The following is a 20,334-nucleotide window of genomic DNA, read 5'->3' as shown; positions in this document are numbered from 1 at the left end:
ATGGAATTAGTGGACATAGTATTGAATAACCAATATGTTTAAAAAAATGCAAGTCCTTAATCACATCCTGTGACTTCTTCATTGACATTTCAATTTTAGTTTATATACAACCGGGTTCTATACATCTTAAAATGGCTATAGATTACTGTTCAGCTGTCTCATGTCTATTTTCATTATAATATTTAGCCTTTTATAGCGTTGAATGTATTTTGAAGTATAAGTGTTAAACTTGTGTATCCCTTTAGAGTATTCTGTGTGTTTGGGGTTTAAAAGCTGGCACCAAAGACACACATTTTCGAAATATCATTTATCTGAAGAGAGAACATTGTAGTAACTCTAAAATATTGACATTTGTAGTTGGGAACAAGGAAATTAAACATGGGGGTAGAAAGGAAATTTGGGGTCAGCTAAGAGAATGATTCTGTGATTAAACAAGCTTGACTAGTGTAAGGAGTAATACTTAACTAAGCAATCGTCTCTTCAGTTCCTTTGTGTAATAGACAAATGATAACCTAAGCATAGACCCTCATTTCCTTTAAGATATCAGATGGATAATTGGGACCAGCACTGTGGCATAACAGGTTAAGCATCCACTGGTGTTGCTAGCATCTCTGTGACTGTTGCGCTTCCAGTCCAGCTCCCTGCTAATGTTCCTTGGGAAGCTGCGGAGGATGGCCCAAGTGCTTCGACCCTTGTACCTATGTGGGGGACCCAAAATAATCTCTGGCTTCAGACTAGCCCAGCTTGGCTGTTGCTGCCATTTATGGAATGAACCAGCAAATGGAAGATCGCTATTTCTACCCCTCTCTCTATAACTCTGCCTTTCAAGTAAATAAATAAATATTTTTTAAAAAGAAACTAGGGAGATAGTAAAAAATGAACTATGTAATTTCCCTCCTGTTTGTTTCAACATCCCTATAAAGGCAGTTTACCATGTGTGCTCATTTTGTAATTGGAATTATTTTTATGAGAATAGTAAAGACACATTTATAGTTCAGGGTAATGGAAAGCTGCTGTTGTCTCCTCTTCTATAATCCCCCTGTGTCTTTTTTACTCACACTTTCTTAGTGTTTCATTTCATAGTTAGAAATAACGTTTACATGTTCCTGGAATGCTTTACTTAAAATGTACTCCTATTGACATTTTCACTATTTTAAGAAGAGAAAAAAAGAGTAGGCCAACTAGTGTACTTTTCTCGTGCTATAAACGGGTCGTGTAAAAGTATACTGATGATTTGCTCATGAGTTAGAAATGTATAGGTGATACATGGAGGCAGCAGAATCATCTGCAGAAATGAGTAACCTCTTTCATTTTGCCCGAGGTGCATTGTAAGTATTTTCACTTTCCCTTTATGTCATAATGTGAACTGAGTGGAAAGCGCGGAGGCAGAGTGTATTGCCAACAGGGAGGCCATGGATTCCAAAAGAAAACTGCGACTCTTGTTTTTTCTTGCTTTTAGCTGTATGCTGTATGCAGTCAAGTAGGAATCGTTCTTATATTTTTATTTTTTGTGGTTTATATGCATGTATAGTTTGTTGGAAACATACTTTAGAACTAATACTTTTGTTCTTTGGATCTAAATCAGTGCCATGGAAGATTGAATATATAAAAAGAATGCATGAACATACATAACTGTTACTGAACAACTTTTTAAAAGAAATCCCTTTCCTATAATTAATGTAAGAAAGCCTGAGTGAGAAATATTGAGTGGTTAAATGTTATGTGGAGCTTGAAATTAATATGAAACAAGTAGATGTTGTAATTGAGTTATGGCATGGTTTTTTTTTTTTTACTACATACATCATTTCCTTTTAAAAAATGCTGTTTTAATTATTTGGCATTAACTTTTTGATTTTTATGAGGAGTAGCATTTTAAAGAAGTCACAACTTTAAGTTAGAGTACCTCCATTTTTGTGTTTGTGTTTTTTTTTTTAAAGGAAACCTTCATGTTGAAGTCTAAATTCATTCCAAGTGTTAGATTTATTATTAGTTAGAATAAGTGTAATTGATAAACATACATTTTAACGTTTATGTAATTTATTGTATAGATATAAACTTTGGAAACAGAATAGTTATATGAGATATGAACCATGCTGTTAAGCAATAATACACCATAGTTATTCATTCAATACTTGAAAACTTACATGTGTCATGTAGTATTCTACAAGTTTAGGTTAAACCCATGAACAAATTGCTTTCTCTTTGTCTTGCTTTTTTTGTTGTTGTTGTTCTAACGTATTACCTGAGACAGAATAATTTATGAGGAAAGAGATTTATTTTGGGGTCATTTCTATAGGTTGGGAAATTGAAGATGGGACATCTGCATTTAGTGAGAGCCTATGCAATGTCTATTTATATAGAAGGCAGCAGAAGGGCAAGTGGATGTGTGTGAGGGAAAGACAAAGCTTATGGGGCAGCCCTGCTTCATAACACCTGCTGTCCTGAGAGACAAAAGCATTAACCATTCTGATATCTTAATTACCTTTTAAAACCCCTACTATTATAGCGTTTTTATTTTATTTTACTGAAAAGCAGAGAGTCTCAGATTTCACATCAGTTCATTCATTCTTTTTTTTAAAAAAGATTTATTCATTTTATCATAGCCAGATATACACAGAGGAGGAGAGACAGAGAGGAAGATCTTCCGTCCAATGATTCACTCCCCAAGTGAGCCGCAATGGGCCGATGCTGGGAACCTGGAACCTCTTCCGGGTCTCCCACATGAGTGCAGGGTCCCAAGGCTTTGGGCCATCCTGGACTGCTTTCCCAGGCCACAAGAGGGAGCTGGATGGGAAGTGGAGCAGCCGGGATTAGAACCGGCGCCCATATGGGATCCCAGGGCTTTCAAGGCGAGGACTTTAGCCGCTAGGCCACGCCGCCGGGCCCCAGTTCATTCATTCTTAAAATGCTACTGGTAACTGGGCTGATCCAGGGCGAAGCTGGGAACTTGGTGCGCAATCAGGGTTCTTCCTCTGGGTTACAGGGGATCCAACCACTTAGCTCTCATCTTCCTGCAAAATAACAAGTGTCAGTGGCACTCAAACCCAGATATTCTGATAAAAGATTTAGGCATCCTAAGGTGTCTTAACCACTATGTGCAATGCCTGTCCCTGTTGTATCTCATCAACATATTTGATTGATTGTCATCAAATTTCTGCCAGTATCAGAGCAGGAAAAACCCACAGCACCATTCTATTTTTTTTCATTTCTTACATTTTTGACAATCTTTACATAGTTAATTAGGGTAAAAAGGTTCAAAGGCTACAGGAAAGTGGGTAAGACTATTATTTCCACATTGCTTCCTTCATGTATCTGAGATAAAGGGGGATATTGAGGGAGAAGCCCCATCCAGTCTCCCACCCACCCCAAGTCCCGGATGTGGGGCATGCTCTGAGGGTCTTGCTCAAGTGGTTTTGATAGTTCACCAGTTATGAATTGCTGCCAGTCTTGCCACTCCAAGCACGATGAGGTCGTTGGAGAATCCACTGATTGACATTGTCCATCATAGAGTCTCCATTTGCCCAGTATTTCGCTGCCAACATATAGCTGAGGTGGTGGATTGACTTGTTCTGTCTTCTCTTGGTTACGGTTCTGAGTCCGCCATTTCGATTGGGGAGATCCCCAAAGAAACTTTGTCTGAGGTATTCCCAGACCAGATTCTTGTATGTTCTAGCAAGTACAGGGCCCAGCACAGTCCATCACCACAATCAGCTGGTAGTTGCAATTGCTGGGTTGGTTCTGTTTTCTGTCCCGACTTCCACTGGAACCAATGGGTGTTGCAGTCCAGCCTAGTTCTGCCCAGCACATACTTGGCCCTCACATAAACCAGTGGGAGCTGCAGCCTAGTCAGAGCGACCCACAATAACCCCCACCAGGCCTGCCCCCTACCCTGGTTTGCCAGTATGTGTAGCACACTAGTCCAGTCTGTCCCCCATCCCATTCAGCTCTCGTACATGTCCAAGGGTATCGAAGCTTAGTTCCATCTAGCCAGTTCCATCCAACCCTCAAGGATGCTGCTGGGTGCCTCTCTGTCTAACAACCCCTGCCCCGTCCCAGTTTTCGTGCCCTCCCATGGGAGTGGTAACCCAAGAGGGAGGAGCCCACAGCACCATTCTAACCTGTCAATACATGCACATAATGTTGTAATGATATGCTTCTTTCTTTTTCCTTTTTTTTTTTTTCGATAAAAGAAAAAGCCTTTTTTTGATTGCATTTTATTTTATAAAATCATTTCATAGGCTCTGATGTTCCCTCATCCCATCCCTGTGCCCTCCCCCCATGGTGGATTGCTCCACCTAATTGCAGTATTACAGTTCAAATCCAGTCTTGTTTCTTTCATTGCAAGCATGTGCCATGCATAGAGTCCAGCATCTTATTGTCCAGCTCAATTCAACAGTTTCTTGGGAGACCAACTCTGGTCTAAAGGCATAGCTGGCAGAATATCGTTCTGACCAAAACGATATGCTTCTGTCTTTGTAAAATCTACAGAGTTTCTTGTTGATGATGCAGTAAAGGACCATTCAGTTAGACTGCATCATAAAGTTAAGGATGAAAGTTTATTAGCATATTTCAAAACTTTGTGGCAAGTAGAATTAAAAACATTTACTTTGATACAAACATTTTTGAAATCCAAATAAAAAGTTCATGAAAAAATGCATTTTGTAAAAAGACTAAACATGGATTTCAATTTTTTTGTACCAAAATAAAATTCTCTTTTGCTTTTAAATGAACTCGTTGAATCTCCTCTTAGTTTTTATTGCTTTTTATTTCCTTTTTAAATGAACTCGTTGAATCTCCTCCTAGTTTTTATTGCTTTTTATTTCCTTTTTAAATGAACTCGTTGAATCTCCTCCTAGTTTTTATTGCTTTTTATTTCCTTTTTAAAGGAAATATTTTCCTTTTTAAAAGACAGAGTTACACAGAGATCTTCCATCCACTAGTTCGCTCCACAAATAACTGCAATGGCTAGAGCTGGGCCAAACTGAAACCAAGAACTTGGGAACTTCCACATGGGTTTAAAGACACAGAGAATTGGGTGATCTTCCATGGCATCCCCAGGGTGTTGGCAGGGAGCTGAATCAGAAGTGGAGTTGCTGAGATTTGGTGTTCGTATGAGATGCTGGCATTGCAGGTGGCATTCCTCCTGCACCATGCCACCACCCTCTTGTGGTTTTGTTTTGTTTTGTTTTGTTTTTTACATGAGCCCTATATGCTCTAAGGATATTGTGATACCTAGAGTTTATATAAAGGAGAGTCTTTATTATTTTTCATGTATTAACTTGTGTGTATATACATGTATATACTTGTGTGTATATAAACAGCCCCTGGTTATAACAAGTTATAATTCATGTAGATGATGAAATAAATTTCAGCATAAAGTATCTAAGTTTTAATTTCATCCAGGCATGCCTTCGTGATACTGCATGTTTATTAAGTGTGCAATAACATGGGTCTAGCAGATATACCTACATTAATTTAAAAAGACTTCATTGCAGGCCAGGCGTCGTAGCCTAGTGTCTAAAGTCCTTGCCTTGCATGTGCTGGGATCCCATATGGGTGCCAGTTCGTATCATGGCCGCTCCACTTCCCTTCCAGTTCCCTACTTGTGGCTTGGGAAAGCAGTAGAGGATGGCCCAAGGTCTTGGGACCCTGCACCCACGTGGGAGACCTGGAAGAAGCTCCAGGCTCCTGGCTTTGGATTGGCTGAGCTCTGGCCATTGTGGCCACTTGGGGAATGAAACAGTGAATGGAAGATCTTTCCTTCTGCTCCTTCTTTCTTTAAATCTGACTTTCCAATAAAAATAAATGACTTAAGAAAAAAGACTTCATTGCTGTAAGTGCTAATGATCATCTGAACTTACCATGAGCCAACGGCTACTAACGAAAAAGGGTGATGATGGCAGAAGATTAGTCTGCCTGTGGCACTTTCTGTCAGGTTTATCTCATAGACTATTGAGTCAAGTTTTTTTTGTTTGTCTTATTGGAGAGTCACATATATATAGAGGAGGAGAAACAGAGGAAGATCTTCTGTCCACTGATTCACCCCCCACATGGACACAACAGCTGGAGCTGAGCTGATCCGAAGCCAGGAAGCAGGAGCTTCTTTCGTGTCTCCCACTCAAGTGCAAGGTCCCAAGGCTTTGGGTTGTCGTCTACTGCTTTACCAGGCCACAAGCAGGGAACTGAATGGGAAGTGGGGCCACCAGGTCACGAACTGGCGCTGACATGGGATCGCAGTACATGCAAGGCTAGAACTTTAGCTACCATGTTGGGCTAAGTCATGTTTTCTTAAATCTCAAGATTCCTTGCATCTTTTTTTTTTTTTTTTAAGATTTATTCATTTCTATTACAAAGTCAGATATACAGAGAGGAGGAGAGACAGAGAGGAAGATCTTCCATCTGATGTTCCACTCCCCAAGTGACCGCAATGGGCCGGTGCTGTGCCGATCCGGAGCCAGGACCCAGAATCTTCCTCCAGGTCTCCCACACGGGTGCAGGGTCCCAAGGCTTTGGGCCGTCCTCGACTACTTTCCCAGGCCACAAGCAGGGAGCTGGATGGGAGGTTTAGCTGCCGTGATTAGAACCAGCGCCCTCATCGGATCCCGGAACGTTCAAGGCGAGGATTTTAGCCGCTAGGCCACGCTGCCTGGCCCAAATCTCAAGATTCCTTGCATCCTGAAGTTGCAAGATACCATTCACTGTCTTGTCCTTTGCTTTGTTTTTTAGATGCTGACATGGTACTGTGAAAATTCTTGACGCTGTGGTATCTGTGTTTTGAAAAATTACGTTCTTTTACCAGTCTCTGGTAAAAGAAAAATGAAATGAAATGAAAAAGAAAAAATTGGCTTTGTATATGCCTGTCCTAGAAGTTTTCAACAGTCTACTTATTTTCTCTGAACCTGTGGCTGCTTTGGCTGTTTCAGCCCTAGGTGGCACCCTTAGTCAAATTTTCCCCGCTCTGGTGTTGGTATATTATCTCTGTTTTAGCACTAGAGAAAGCCCCATCCCAAATTTGTCTCGATCTTCTGTTTCTGTGATCTTCAGATTGAACTGAGATATGTCTAAAAAGTGATTGCTTGTCTTGTTGGGTTCCTGCCTGGGTTTGGCATAGGCCTATATGCCTCCTCTGCAGTCACTTGCCTGCTGGAGACCATTAGGATCCACCCAGTATTAGAATTTAGTAGCCCAACACTATGTCCTAAGACAGAGTTCTGAAATCACTATTATGACCTACTCCCCAATGATTGGAGTCTTGTTTCTGTCTCTCTGATTAGATGAGGAGTAATAGAGGCAGTCTCTTGGAAATCAAGGCTAAAATTAAATCAAGGTAACACTGGCTCTGATGGAGACCAAAACATGATACCATTATGCTGCAGTGTAGGTCTTGTAGGTTCCCTCTGTGTGTGCTGCACTGAAGATGGGGCTCTCTGTGGCAGGTTTGATGCTGAGCTCCAGGACAAAGGCCTTTGCTCACTTTAACTTCTTACTCTCCTGTAATTGAAATGTAACTCCCTCCCTGTGAACTTGAAATTGGGGGGAGGAGTGGTAGAGGCAATCCCCTGACCACCCAGTCTAATAGTAAACTGAGTCGTAGATAAGTTTGTCAACCTCAGGGATTGACACAGCCTCTGGGATATAGGTTAGACCTGTAATGCAGTTGACTTGACATGGACAAACTGAAAGCATGAATTTGTCCATCTCAGGTACAGGTTTCTCCCTATTGTGAGGGAAATTCTAGAGGTTCCATCTGTGAGCACTGGCCTTGGGGATAAGGATCATTGGACTGATCTGATACTGAGTTTCACTGCCGTAGACAACGCCTGGAGTTCTTGTAAAGTTGAAATTTGTATATGCTTCCTACCTTACTTCTGCCGCAATTGGGGTCTTACTTCAGTGTCTGAGGATGGGGAAGGGGTGATTGGAGGTGTAGTCACTTGGCTTTATGGTCCATAGACTCAGTCTGCAGGTGCTCGCCACAGAGCAGGGTTGAGAAGCAGATATCTGACAGTATGTTCTACTGATGTTGCCTTAGTACTGAGTTTCAGGTGTAAGGTTTTTGAGTTTAATTACCTCCTCCTCCCTAAGCAGGGAGGCATTTCTTCTCCATGATGCACTGCCTGAAGTTGGTGCAGGAGTGATGCTAAGATACTCTTTGCTTCTTGTGTTCTTTTTTTTTTTTCTTTTTTTTTTTTTTTTACGATTTATTTATTTATTTATTCATGTTTCTTTTTTTAATTGTATTGTTGTTGACAATCTTTACATAGTTAATTACAGTTCAAGGAAAAAGAAAAAGAAAAAAAAAGGTTCAGGGGGATAGGGAAGTGGGTAATGCTATTATGTCAATATTGTTTCCATCATGTATCTGAGGTAAAGGGGGACATTGAGGGAGAAGCCCCACCTGGTTTCCCGCCCACCCCAAGTCCCGGAGGTGGGGCATGCTCTGAGATATGTGCTCGAGTGGTGTTAATAGTTCTCCAGTTATGAATCGCTGCCAGTTTCGCTCAATGAGGTCGTCCGCTGATTGATATGGTCCATCATAAAGTCTCCGTTTGCCCCATATTTCGCTGCCAACATATAGCTGAGATGAATGATTGTCCTGTTCTGTCTTCTGTCTTTTCTGAGTCCAGCAGTTCGATTGGGGAGATCTCCAAAGATACCTTGAGGTATTCCCAGATTAGTTTCTTGTATGTTCTAGCAAGCACAGGGCCCAGCACAGTCCATCACCACGATCAGCTGGTGGTTGCAATTGCTGTGTTGGTTCTGTTTTCGGTCCCGAGTTGCACTGGAACCAATGGGTGTTGCAGTCCAGTCTGGTTTGGCCCTTACATCAACCAGTGGGAGCTGCAGCCTAGTCAGAGCGACCCACAATAACCCCCACCAGGCCCGCCCCTTACCCTGGTTTGCCAGTATGTGTAGCAGAAGACCAGTCTGTCCCCCATCCCATTTGGCTCTGGTACTTGTCAATGGGTATTAAAGCTTGGTTCTATCTAACCAACTCAACCATCCAGCCCTCACAGATGTTGTTGAGTGCCTCTCTATCTAGCCATCCCAGCCCCCGTCCTAGTTTTCATGCCCTCCCACGGGACTAGTGACCCAAGAAGGGGGAACCCACTTTTTCCCTCCCAGGTCTCTCTGTCCCGGTTTATGTACTCTTTAGGTGGTCCTGTGATTTGACTCGACAGAATTAGTCCCCAGTGCCAGCTTCTGCCAGCTGATGCTGCGGCCCTGATCTAGTCCACATGCGGCACACAGGTGTTATAGCCTTGCTTAGTCTGGTCTGTCTCTATCCCAGCCCACGCTCTCCAGTGGGAGTAGCTGTCCAGCGAGGAGACCAGCCCCTTAATTCCCCCGCCAGCTCTGCCCCTTCCTTCCTGGATCTCACGTGTGCTGGATGGGTGCTGCATTCATATCCAGTACAAGCCTGGGAACACACAGTAGCTACCACGTACACGTGGGGAGCTGCTCCCAGATTTGCCGGAACCTCGATGGCTACCCCTTTTCTGGGTGAGTCCCGGGGGTCTGTGTAGCGAGTCTGGGCCTCCCCTACTGCTCGCCATGTGGCTGGAGCTGGGGGGAGGAGCCAGGAGGGGTGGGACTGGGGCCCAAGGACTTGAACCTCCAGCAGGCAGCTACCTTGCTGCCTGCCGGGGGGGGGGGGGGCCTTGGGATGGCCACGCCTCTTGTGTTCTTTAATTGGCATTTTATTCGTCTGTTACTTGGTTTCCTTAGCTGTTGAGAATGCTTGATATATGAATAGCTGTTCGTATTGGTGTTTATGTGAGGAGATGATCACACTCACTTGGCTGCTATCTTACTCTATCCCCGTGTTTCTATTTTTTTAATTTAAAGTGAGAGATCTGTAACCTTCAAGTAAACACTTAGAGGCCATTGTAGGGTTATTAATCTAATTTCAATATTGTGTCTCAAGGACCAGAAATGCCTGATGATAAAGACAAGGAACAGCCAATCAGAGCAGTTAAAACACACATAACATAAAGTTTGCTCTCCAGTATGTGTGTGTTTCATTCTATGCAAAAGAATGCCAATAGTACATCAAAGATCTATATCTCCATTGATTAATTGATTGTTTATCTGCTTCTCAAATGAAAAATCAGAGACAAACACCCATTGATTTACTTCCTGAATGCCAACAATTGCCAGGCTGAGGTGGGGAGACAAATGCTGATTCACTCCCCAATGCCTGCAACAGCTGGGATTGGGCTGGACCACTGAAAGGAGCCAGGAGCTCAATCCAGGTCTCTCATGAGTGACACGAGCCCTGTTACTTGAGCCATCACTGTTTCTTACCAAAATCTGCATTAGCAGGAAGCTGAAATCAGAAACAGAGTCAGGTATTGAAATCCAGTACTCTGTTGTGGGACAGAGGTACGTTAATCTGTGACCATCCCCAATATAAACCTTTCAGTTTATAAAGAAAACAAGTATCGGGCCCAGCATGGTAGCCTAGTGGCTAAAGTCCTCTCTTGCACACACCAGGATCCCATATGGGTGATGGTTCTAATCCAGGTAGCCCCGCTTCCCATCCACCTCCCTACTTGTGGCCTGGGAAAGCAGTCGAGGACAGCCCAAAGCCTTGGATCCTGCACTCATGTGGGAGAACTGGAAGAGGCTCTAGACTCCAGGCTTCAGATCAGCTCAGCTCTGGCCATTGTGGTCATTTGGGGAGTGAATTATCAGACAGAAGATCTTCCCCTCTATCTCTCCTCCTCTCTGTATATCTGACTTAACAATGAAAATAAATAAATCTTTTTAAAAAAGTATCTCCAAATTGTTTTCAAGTACTGTGAAATAAAATGAGCTTTACCTATTTTCAGGTTTCTTATTAATTGAAATAAGCCTATTTTTCTGGCAGACTAGTTTTAGGCATTACTTTATGGTCTTATATCCAGTAGAGGTCAGCATTAGAATGGAAGCTATCGTATTTGCACAAAAATTGTCACCTGCCTTATGTATTGAGACTACTTACCTATTTAGCTGCACTCTTTGCCAGTATTTTTTTCCTTGTTTTTCTTTATTTTTGACAATCTTTACATAGTTAATTAGGGCACAAAGTTTCAAGGGCTGCAGGAAAGTGGGTAAGACTATTATTTCCACATTGTTTTTTTTTTTTTTTTTCTTGTATCTGGGGTAAAGAAGGATATTAAGGGAGAAGCCCCACCCAGTCTCCCACCTATCCCAGGTCCCTGATGTGGGGCATGCTCTGAGGGTCTTGCTCAAGTGGTTTTGATAGTTTAACAGTTATGAATTGCTGCCAATCTCGCCATTCCAAGCACGATGAGGTTGCTGCAGAATCCACTGATGGACATTGTCCATCTTAGAGTCTCCGTTTGCCCAGTTTTTCACTGCCAACATATTGTTTGCCAATATTTTTAATCTAGATGTCTTCACCTTAAATTATCTTTAGTAAGTTTGGGTGGCCAGTATAGACATTGTGTGCAATCTGTGAAAGTTCAGCGTTTTCCAAAGAACTTATGGTTTTACCAGTTGATGAATAACAGAAGGAGTTTAGTCAATTGTTTGATAAGCTGTGTGTCAGGAGTTAGCACAACTGCAGCCAGGTTCCCTAGAAAGCTTCAGACACACAGGCCTTATCATATGGTCATATTCAGTGTTAGGTAATAACAACAGGAGTTACAAAGAAAAAGCCAAACAAGGTAAAGTCCAAGTGCAAACCCAGCAAGCCCTTTGAGGAGTCCTCTGCATGTGAAGAGCATGCTAGTTTCTGTAAGTGAAATACAACATATGTGAAGGATTGTTTGAAGGCTTATTTATTCAAAAAATAGAGTTATGAAAGAGGAAGAGAGTAGGAGAGCAAGAGAGTGAGAGACCTCTTCAATCCACTGATTGACACTCCCAAAATGGCCTAATAGCTGAAGCTGGGTCAGTTCAAAGCCAGTAGCTAGGAGCATTTTTGGGTTTTCCACCTGGGTGCAAGGGCCCAAGCACTTGGACCATTCTCTGTTGCTTTCTCAGGCACATTGACAGGTAGTTGGATCAAAAGTGCAGCTGCCAGGACTCCAACTGGAATCCGTTTGGACACTGGAGCCACAGAAAGTATGTTGACCCACTGTAGCACAGCACCAGCCACATATGTGATGTTTTGACTAGAAGAGATACTCATTAGAGACCAAATGCGCTGACCGGTGCATTCAAATTTCCAGACCCCAACAGGGAAGGTGGGTGTTAAGAATAAGCCACAGTTTATAAACAGTTTAGGCACAATTAACCACTGTTACCAACAGAAGTTTTCTCATAAATATTGGACTCTAGCATTTATATTTTCAGACACCAAAATGGGTATAGCAATTGGAAGGAAGCATTTCTAAGATACTGAAATTTGAGCTGAATCTTAAAGGTTTGTTTTTCCCTGGCAAAGAGGAAGAGCATCATGTAAGAAATCCAACAAGGAATATTTTACAATCAGTGTGAGAAAATCCAGTTCATAAAACAAAACATGATTAGATTTTCAATAACTCTATCAGAGCTGTTGGATACAGATTATAATATGGGCTGGTGCAGTAGCATTGTGTGGTAATCCTCTTCTGCAATGTCGGCATCCCATATTGGCATTGGTTCATGTCCTGGCTGCTCTACTTTCGATTCAGCTCCTTGCTTATGACCTGTGAAAGCAGTGGAGGTTGGCTCAAGTCCTTGGGCACCTGCATCTTCATAGGAGATGCACAGGCGGCTCCTGGCTCCTGGTTTCAGATAGGTTCAGTTCCAGCCTTTGTAGCCATTTGGTGAGTGAACCAGCAGATGGAACATCTGTTTCTGTCTCTCCTTTTTCTGTAAATTTGCCTTTCAAATAAAAAAATAAGTAGAAATGTATAACATGATATTTTTAAAATTGTTAAGTGTAACTTGGTGCCAGAAAGCGTATGTTAAGGGACAATGTTTGTAAAAATAAATTGATGTAACATTAAGTGTTCATTGAAATTACATCATGGTATTGAAAAAATCCACAAATCTGAGTCGGAGAACACAAAAGTTACGATACGTTCATGTGCTGGATTTTTTTCTAGCTACGTTAAAATACCTTAAAAAGCAACTGATTGGAAATATTTAATCTGGTAAAGCTTATGTATTTCTAATTTTGAATGTCATTACATTTAAATTCCTTAATAGGTTAATTTGGGTTACTTTGTTAGTTGGAAGTTCGAGGAAAAAATTAGAAAATGATCTCATGTAACAAAGTGAATTTTCTAGGATTCTTGTAGTGTGGTAAAATATGTTCTCCCCCAATATCTTTGTCTCTTTTGATCACTCAGTCTTTCTGCCTCTGATTCTCTGTTGTTTCCTGTCTGGTGGAGTGTTTTAGGGATTTTTCCCATTCAGAGCTGATGGAATTTCTGTCTGGGACATCTTGTGTTTCTGAGCTCCCCACCCTACCTCCAGGATCTGTCTCTCCCTCTTGGATTCTCTGAAGTCTGTCTTTTGATGTTTATCTAAAAGACCTCTCCTCCCCAGGTTGTGTGTTTCCGTTTCAATGTAGAGTGCTCTCTGCTGAGGTAGTTTTTCTGCATAGCCTCCATCTTATGTGTGTGTGTCTCTTTTCCTCTCTTCTGCCCCAAATCCCTGTCAGTCTCTTTTCTTATTCTGTCTGCGTTGGTACATTTCTGCCTTCATTGGTTTCATTGAGTTTTTTTCCTGGTTCACCTACTTACATATGTTTCATTTATTTTATTTAGGTAAAGCTACTTCCTCTTCGAATCCAAGCAGCCCAGCTCCTGACTGGTACAAAGATTTTGTCACAGATGCTGATGCTGAGATTTTGGAGCATTCTGGAAAAATGGTACTTCTCTTTGAAATTCTTCGGATGGCAGAGGAAATTGGAGATAAAGTGTAAGTTCTGTCTTATATTTATTACATGACCAAATTCTTTGATTGCTTTTTTGTTTAAGCAGTCTATTTAAACAAATTATGCTTTCCTATCCAGAGGTATAATTTCTTTGATTGCTACAGTGCTGGATCAATGTAGGTAAGCACTACCTTATAAACCGCTGGTCCTGACTACATATTCAAGTGATTTCTTCAGTCGTTTGCCTCTTAAGAGCTTTTATACCTTGAGCTTATTACCTCCTGTCGAGCTTTTAGTTGTTATCTATAGTATGCCACCATCAAAATAGTATTTGTGTACTATTTTTTTAAACACATTTTTTGAAAGATTTATTTTTTTTTATTGGAAAGGCAGACATGAGGAGAGACAGAGAGAAATATCTTCCGTCCGATGGCTCACTCCCCAAGCGGCCGAAACATCTGGAGCTGAGCCAATCCAAAACCAGGAGCCTCCTCAGGGTCTCCCACGTGGGTGCAGGGTCCCAAAGCTTTGGACCGTCCTCGACGGCTTTCCCAGGTCACAGGCAGGGAGCTGGATGGGAAGCAGGGCTGCCTGGATTAGAACTGGCACCCTATGGGATCATGGCACGTTCAAGGCGAGGACTTTAACTGCTATGCTATTGTGCTGGGCCCATGTGTACTATTTTTTAAACCCATAAATTCTTCCCAGTTCTTAAATCTAGTAGATGCATGTAGACATTTAATAACCTGTTTGAGCCTTCTTTATCATTTCTCCTTTGTTTTTTGTTTCTATTTTACTTCGAATAGTTGTCCCACCATTTTCTATACAACTCCATCCCTATTCATACAGTTAGATTTATGAAGCGTTAAGCCAGTTTTATTGTCTAACGTCTACAAGATCCAAGCATCTGATCATAAAACATTTTTAGGAAAACACTTTTTAGTAATAATTAGCCTAAATCTTTTATCTGGGAAAAATTCAAATTTAATTCCTGTAAAGAGACAGGCTCTCTGTTATATTTCTATGCTCCTGTTTACTCCTGACCAATTCTAACATGTTTGGTTATCTTTCTATGGGGTAGTAAACTATTTGCCGACTAAACATTTTTATTAACCACCACTGTAGTTGGCACCTACCTAGGTTCTGACTAAGTTATTTGTTTGCATATTACTGATTTATTCATTCATAAACAAGTTGTTCAGGTAAATGATAATGCTGGTTAGAACACAATGATAGCTGTAAAGATAAAGGGTATATTTTGAATTAGAAACAGGAAGAAATAATAGATTATTTTCTCCTTACTGTCCTATAGTTAAAGAATGATTCCCAGGCTACTAGCTTATGTGGCAGATGGATTATAGTATTATTTACTTAGGAGAAGATTAGAGTGGAGCTATTTCCTTGGAATAAACAAAGAGTTCTGCTTTGGTTCTGTTAAGGTGAAAGATGTCAAGGAGGAAGTTGATATTTGAGAATGGAGTCATTAAAAGGTTTGAAGAGATTATTGGTATAGGCATGCTTTTTTCTGGTATCAACTTCCATGCTTCAAAATTTATTTTTAGGGACAGGCACTTGCCTTAGTGATTAAGATGAAAGCATCTCACGTCAGAGTATATGGGTTTGGTACCCATCTCTGTTCCCAACTCCAGCTTACTGCTAACAAACTTAGGGAGGCAGTGATGATGTCTCAAGACATCGAGTAGGTTCCTACCTCTCCTATAGGATTGAGTTCCCTGTTTCTGTGTCCCAACCTTATCCTAACCCAGCCCAAGTTATTGCAGATGCTTGCGTGTGCATGTTATGGGTGGGGAGGAGGGGGTGTTTGGGGTGTAGGGGTGAACCAAAGGATAGGAGTTCTCTGTTTCTGTCTTGAATAAATTTTTTCTGAAGCTTTTACACACACACACACACACACACACACACGCAGACACACGCACAATAATTAGATTTTTTAGTATTATACAAACATTTTTATAGTATAGGAAGTTTTTAATTTCCTACTCATTGCATGAATGTATTCTACCTTGTTCAATCTAGCCATCCTCCTAGTCTGTTTCATGGAGGTTGAATACTTCACGATTGTTAAAATAGAAAATAAGTCAAGACATAGGTCTTGGTTGTCTGAGTGCCAGTATACTGGAAATTAACAGGTTGGAATAATAGACTCAAAAGTTTAGAATTAAGGAAGACATACAGTCAACTATGCATGCATGATTAACTCCAACATAGTTTCATAGTGTTACTCTTTCTAGTTCTATTAAATTTTTGGACAAAAGAATAGATGCTGGGAGTGCAAAATCCAAAACCAAATGACCAAACAATGCTGAACAAACAGAATTATTCATATACAAAATATTTATATTATTGAACTATTAACAGGTGATCTTCTCTGTCGATAAAACTTTGGAACCATTTGCAGTTTGTTAAATCTAGCATGATTTTGTTTGTGCTAGCTTCCAGACACCAAAAATGAATTCAGTTAGCTTCATTTTTTGATGTCTCATCAAAGTTTTCTACAAGATCTGGAACATCATCATCTTCCTCATCATTATCTTCTGATTTTGGTGTTTTGATATCCAACACTTGCCATGGGAACTGTTTAGCTAATTTCCTAAGGTTTGTTAGGCTGTTGGCACCAAGCTGACTTAATATTCCAGGAAGCATTTCTGTGATTGGCTTGGCTTCTGCATGACCAGTAATTGCAAGGGTGTTAGCTGAGAAGGAAGCTTGGACTTTGGAATTGTTGAAATGAATAATGGTCCCATCATCTTTTATCATGTTCATTTCTTCAATACCAGCTGTATTATTCACAGCTAGTTTTTTGAGAGAACTCAGAAGCTTTCTGGCATCCTCTGTAACTGCTCTGTGTACTACCTTTGTCTTCCTGCGAGCTGTACCATTGCCCTCTGACCTGAGCCTGAAGTTTGGCTAACTTTTCTTGATTCATGCTGCTGGTAAATCTGAAGCAAGGGGAGTCCTCCAACACCAGCATGTGGCCAGAACAAGATGACTGCCTCAGTGAAACTAAAAATTACTTTTTAAAATCATTTATTTAATTTTATTTCAAAGGCAGAGTCACAGAGAAACAGCCAAAAAGGTCTGTCATCTGCTTGTTTACTTCCTATATAGCCATAAAGGCCAGAGTCGGGCTGATCAAACACCGGGAGCCTGGGACTTCTAGGTCTCCCACATAGGTCCATGGGCCCAAACTCTTGAGGCATTCTTTGCTGCCTTCCCAGGCACATAACAGGAAGCTGAATTAGAAGTGGAGTTGCAGAGACTCAAATCAGCATCCCTATGGGATGCTGGGACTGCAGGTAAAGGCTTAGTATGATGCTCCATGACACTGGTTTCAAATGCTTTTAATTTTGAGAAAGTCGAACTAATCAAATTTTTCCCATCGTCATACTTTGTGTCATATACGAAGAACTGTTTGCCCAATCCTGCTATGAACATTTTTGTCTGTGTGTTCTATTAGTATGAAACATGAGGTTTAGGGTGAAGTTATTTTTACAGGTATATGGATGTTCAGTTTTGACAAAACTATTTTTGAGACTATTACTTTTTTGTCATTGAATGACCTTTGCTCAATTGTTTAACACATCAGTTCACTGTCACAGGTAAGTGTGACTATGTCTGGACTCTGTTCTGTTCCACTACTCTGTGCCTGTCATTTTGCCAGTATTGCACTATTGTGATTTGCTTTAAGATCATAGAGTTAGGACTACAACTTTACCGTTTTTGAAATTGTGTTGACCCAGCTGTGCTTGTCATTGCCATGTGTATAATCAGTTTGTTAATTTCTACAAAATGATGAATGAAATATTTGGGTTTTTATTCCAATTTAATGACATCTGGAGATTGATTTAGGAAAGACATCTTTATTAAATCATGAATGCTCATCTGCTTTTTCAGCCTGGTTTTTAGCCAGTCTCTCATATCTCTGGACTTGATTGAAGATTTTCTTGAATTGGCTAGTAGAGAGAAAACAGAAGATAAGGATAAACCCCTTATTTATAAAGGTAAGTTACAAACATTTCTGTATCATAATTTTAAAAATGCTCATTTAAAGCCAGACACAGAAAGACAAATGTCACATGTAAAAATAAATGTTAAAAAAATTGTGGAGGGGCCCGGCGGCGTGGCCTAGCGGCTAAAGTCCTCACCTTCAAAGTCCTGGGATCCCATATGGGCACCGGTTCTAATCCCAGCAGCTCCACTTCCCATCTAGCTCGCTGCTTGTGGCCTGGGAAAGCAGTCGAGGACGGCCCAATGCATTGGGACACTGCACCCACGTGGGAGACCCGGAAGAGGTTCCAGGTTCCTGGCTTCGGATTGGCGTGCACCGGCCCGTTGCAGCTCACTTGGGGAGTGAAACATCGGACGGAAGATCTTCCTGTCTGTCTCTCCTCCTCTGTGTATATCTGGCTGTAATAAAAATGAATAAATCTTTAAAAAAAATTGTAAATTATACCTTTTATATATAAAAAATGTATTACTCTCATTTTATCTTTGTCATGGACCTCACATTATGTGTTACTAATATTTCCACTCCTGCTTTCAAAAAGAACTGTGTATGACACATATATATGATATATATGTGTATGAAACAAATATGACAAAATTAAACGATAAAAGCAACAAAATCTCAGAACCCTGGCATTTCAACTATTTATCCATTTTATTCGTCTTTATCCATACATATGTAATTTTCTATGAAATTATATTCTGTTTATGATATAATGTTACTGCTTTACTATAGTAACTGTTCCTTTCACATAAATGAATAGATATTTTAAGAAAATATTTGTCGAGCACAGCGCGATGGCTCAGTGTCTAAATCCTCCCCAGGATCCCATATATGCACTGGTTTGTATCCCGTCAGACCTGCTTCCCATCCAGCTCCATGTTTGTGGCCTGGGAAAGCAGTACAGGACGGCCCAAAGCCTTGGGACCTGGAGGAAGCTCCAGGCTCTTGGCTTCAGACCAACTCAGCTCTAGCGCCAAATAACATGGCATCAACATTTCTTTCCTTTTCCTTCTTTCTTTTTTATTTTTTTTTTTTACTGTCTTTCTCCATCTGTCTTATATATATGAGAAAAAGCATGATATCTGTCTTTTTATGTCTGGTTTGTTTCACTTAGAATTTAATTTCTTTTCATGATTTCTATTGTATATATTTTCTACATTTTCATTATCAGTTCATCCATTGGTGTTCATCTAGATTGGATGCTACATTTCATCAAGTACTTCCTTGTTATCTGTTAAGATAATGATATGATTTTTTTTTTTACTGTCATTCTGTTGATGTATTAAGTTTCTGATTTTTATTATGATGAACCATCCTGTATCTTTGGGATAGATCACACTTTCTCAGGCTGAATAATTGTTTTTAGGTTTTATTGGATGTGATTTACTAGTGTGTTGAGACTTTGTATTTATGTACATAAGGTATATTGGTCTGTTGTTTCTTTTTTGTTGTTGCTATGCCCTTATCTGCCTTTTTAAATGTAAAAACGTCTTCCCTTTCAGTTTTTCTCAATACTAGATTAACTCAGTTGCTCTCTGTGTAGTTTTTTTCTAGATGATCTGTTCCTTGATGAAAATATGGTGTTAGAATTGTCCTGCTATTATTGAATTGAAACCTCTCTAATCATATCTAGTAACATTGCTTTATAAAGCTAGGTGTTCTGACAGTCGGTGAATTTATGGTAGTCATATCTTATTGTTAAATTGATTCTTTGATCATTAAGTAGTGACTTTGTCTCCTTATAGTTTTTGTGTTTAAGTCTATCTTTTTCTGATATAATGGTATTCCTGCTTCCTTTTTGCATTTACTTCAAATTTATTTTGTCATTTCTCCTTTAGTCTAATGTGCCTTTACCTATGAATTAAGTTTCTTGTAAGTATTGTGTTATCCAGTCTTTTATCTGTTCAGCCTGTGTATAAATTTTGGATTTAGTCCATTTACATGCAAAACTATTCAACTAATAACCTGCCTCCTATTAATTTTTTTGCTATCCTTTACTCTAGTAGGTTTTATACTTTCATACTTTTTCATTTTGAAAGTTATCCTTTTTTGTTTCTGTGTGTGGAACACACTTAAAGTATGGTCAATAAGGCTAGTTGGGGTTGATTCTAGTTTTTGCTTGTTTTGGAACGTTTTTATTTCTCAATCGCTTATGAAATATAACTTCAGTTGGTAAAGTATTCTGGGCTAGCAGATTTTGTTGTTGTTCAGGAAGTGGTCTGTATTTCTGTTTAATCCTGGCCTGTGAGCTTTCTGTTTGTAAAGTTATAGTGCAGTAGGTTAAACCTCTGCTTGTAACGCTGGCATCCCATATGTATACTACTCCACTTCCAATCCAGCTCCATGCTAGTGTGCTTGGGAAAGCAGTGAAAGAGGACCTAAGTCCTTTAGCTGCTATGCCCATGTGGAGTTCAGGCTTCTGGCTTCACTTTGTCCCAGTGTCAGCTGTTGCTGCTATTTGGAGAATGAACTGGCAGGTGGAAGG

At 40.4% G+C, this 20,334-nt stretch overlaps 1 protein-coding gene and 1 pseudogene across 9 annotated transcripts in view; one reads left to right on the top strand and one right to left on the bottom strand.

Annotated features, from left to right (window-relative positions):
* The window catches only part of ATRX (ATRX chromatin remodeler), a 188,051-nt gene that overhangs the window by 127,186 nt on the left and 40,531 nt on the right, over nt 1–20,334 (top strand). For all 9 annotated transcript variants that reach the window (XR_009244520.1, XM_058658604.1, XM_058658603.1 and 6 more), the window contains 2 exons: nt 13,710–13,863; nt 17,735–17,841. Coding sequence is in view for 8 of the 9 variants with exons in the window: in XM_058658604.1 (XP_058514587.1) it covers nt 13,710–13,863; nt 17,735–17,841 (261 nt within the window). In the remaining variant the exon portion in view is untranslated. The remainder of the gene's footprint in view (nt 1–13,709; nt 13,864–17,734; nt 17,842–20,334) is intronic.
* LOC101532961 (transcription factor BTF3 homolog 4-like) lies at nt 16,295–16,766 on the bottom strand (annotated as a pseudogene).

This window comes from Ochotona princeps, chromosome X (assembly GCF_030435755.1).
Source record: "Ochotona princeps isolate mOchPri1 chromosome X, mOchPri1.hap1, whole genome shotgun sequence".
In the NCBI taxonomy this organism is placed as follows: Eukaryota; Metazoa; Chordata; class Mammalia; order Lagomorpha; family Ochotonidae; genus Ochotona; species Ochotona princeps.
This window is presented reverse-complemented; position numbering and strand designations above follow the sequence as displayed.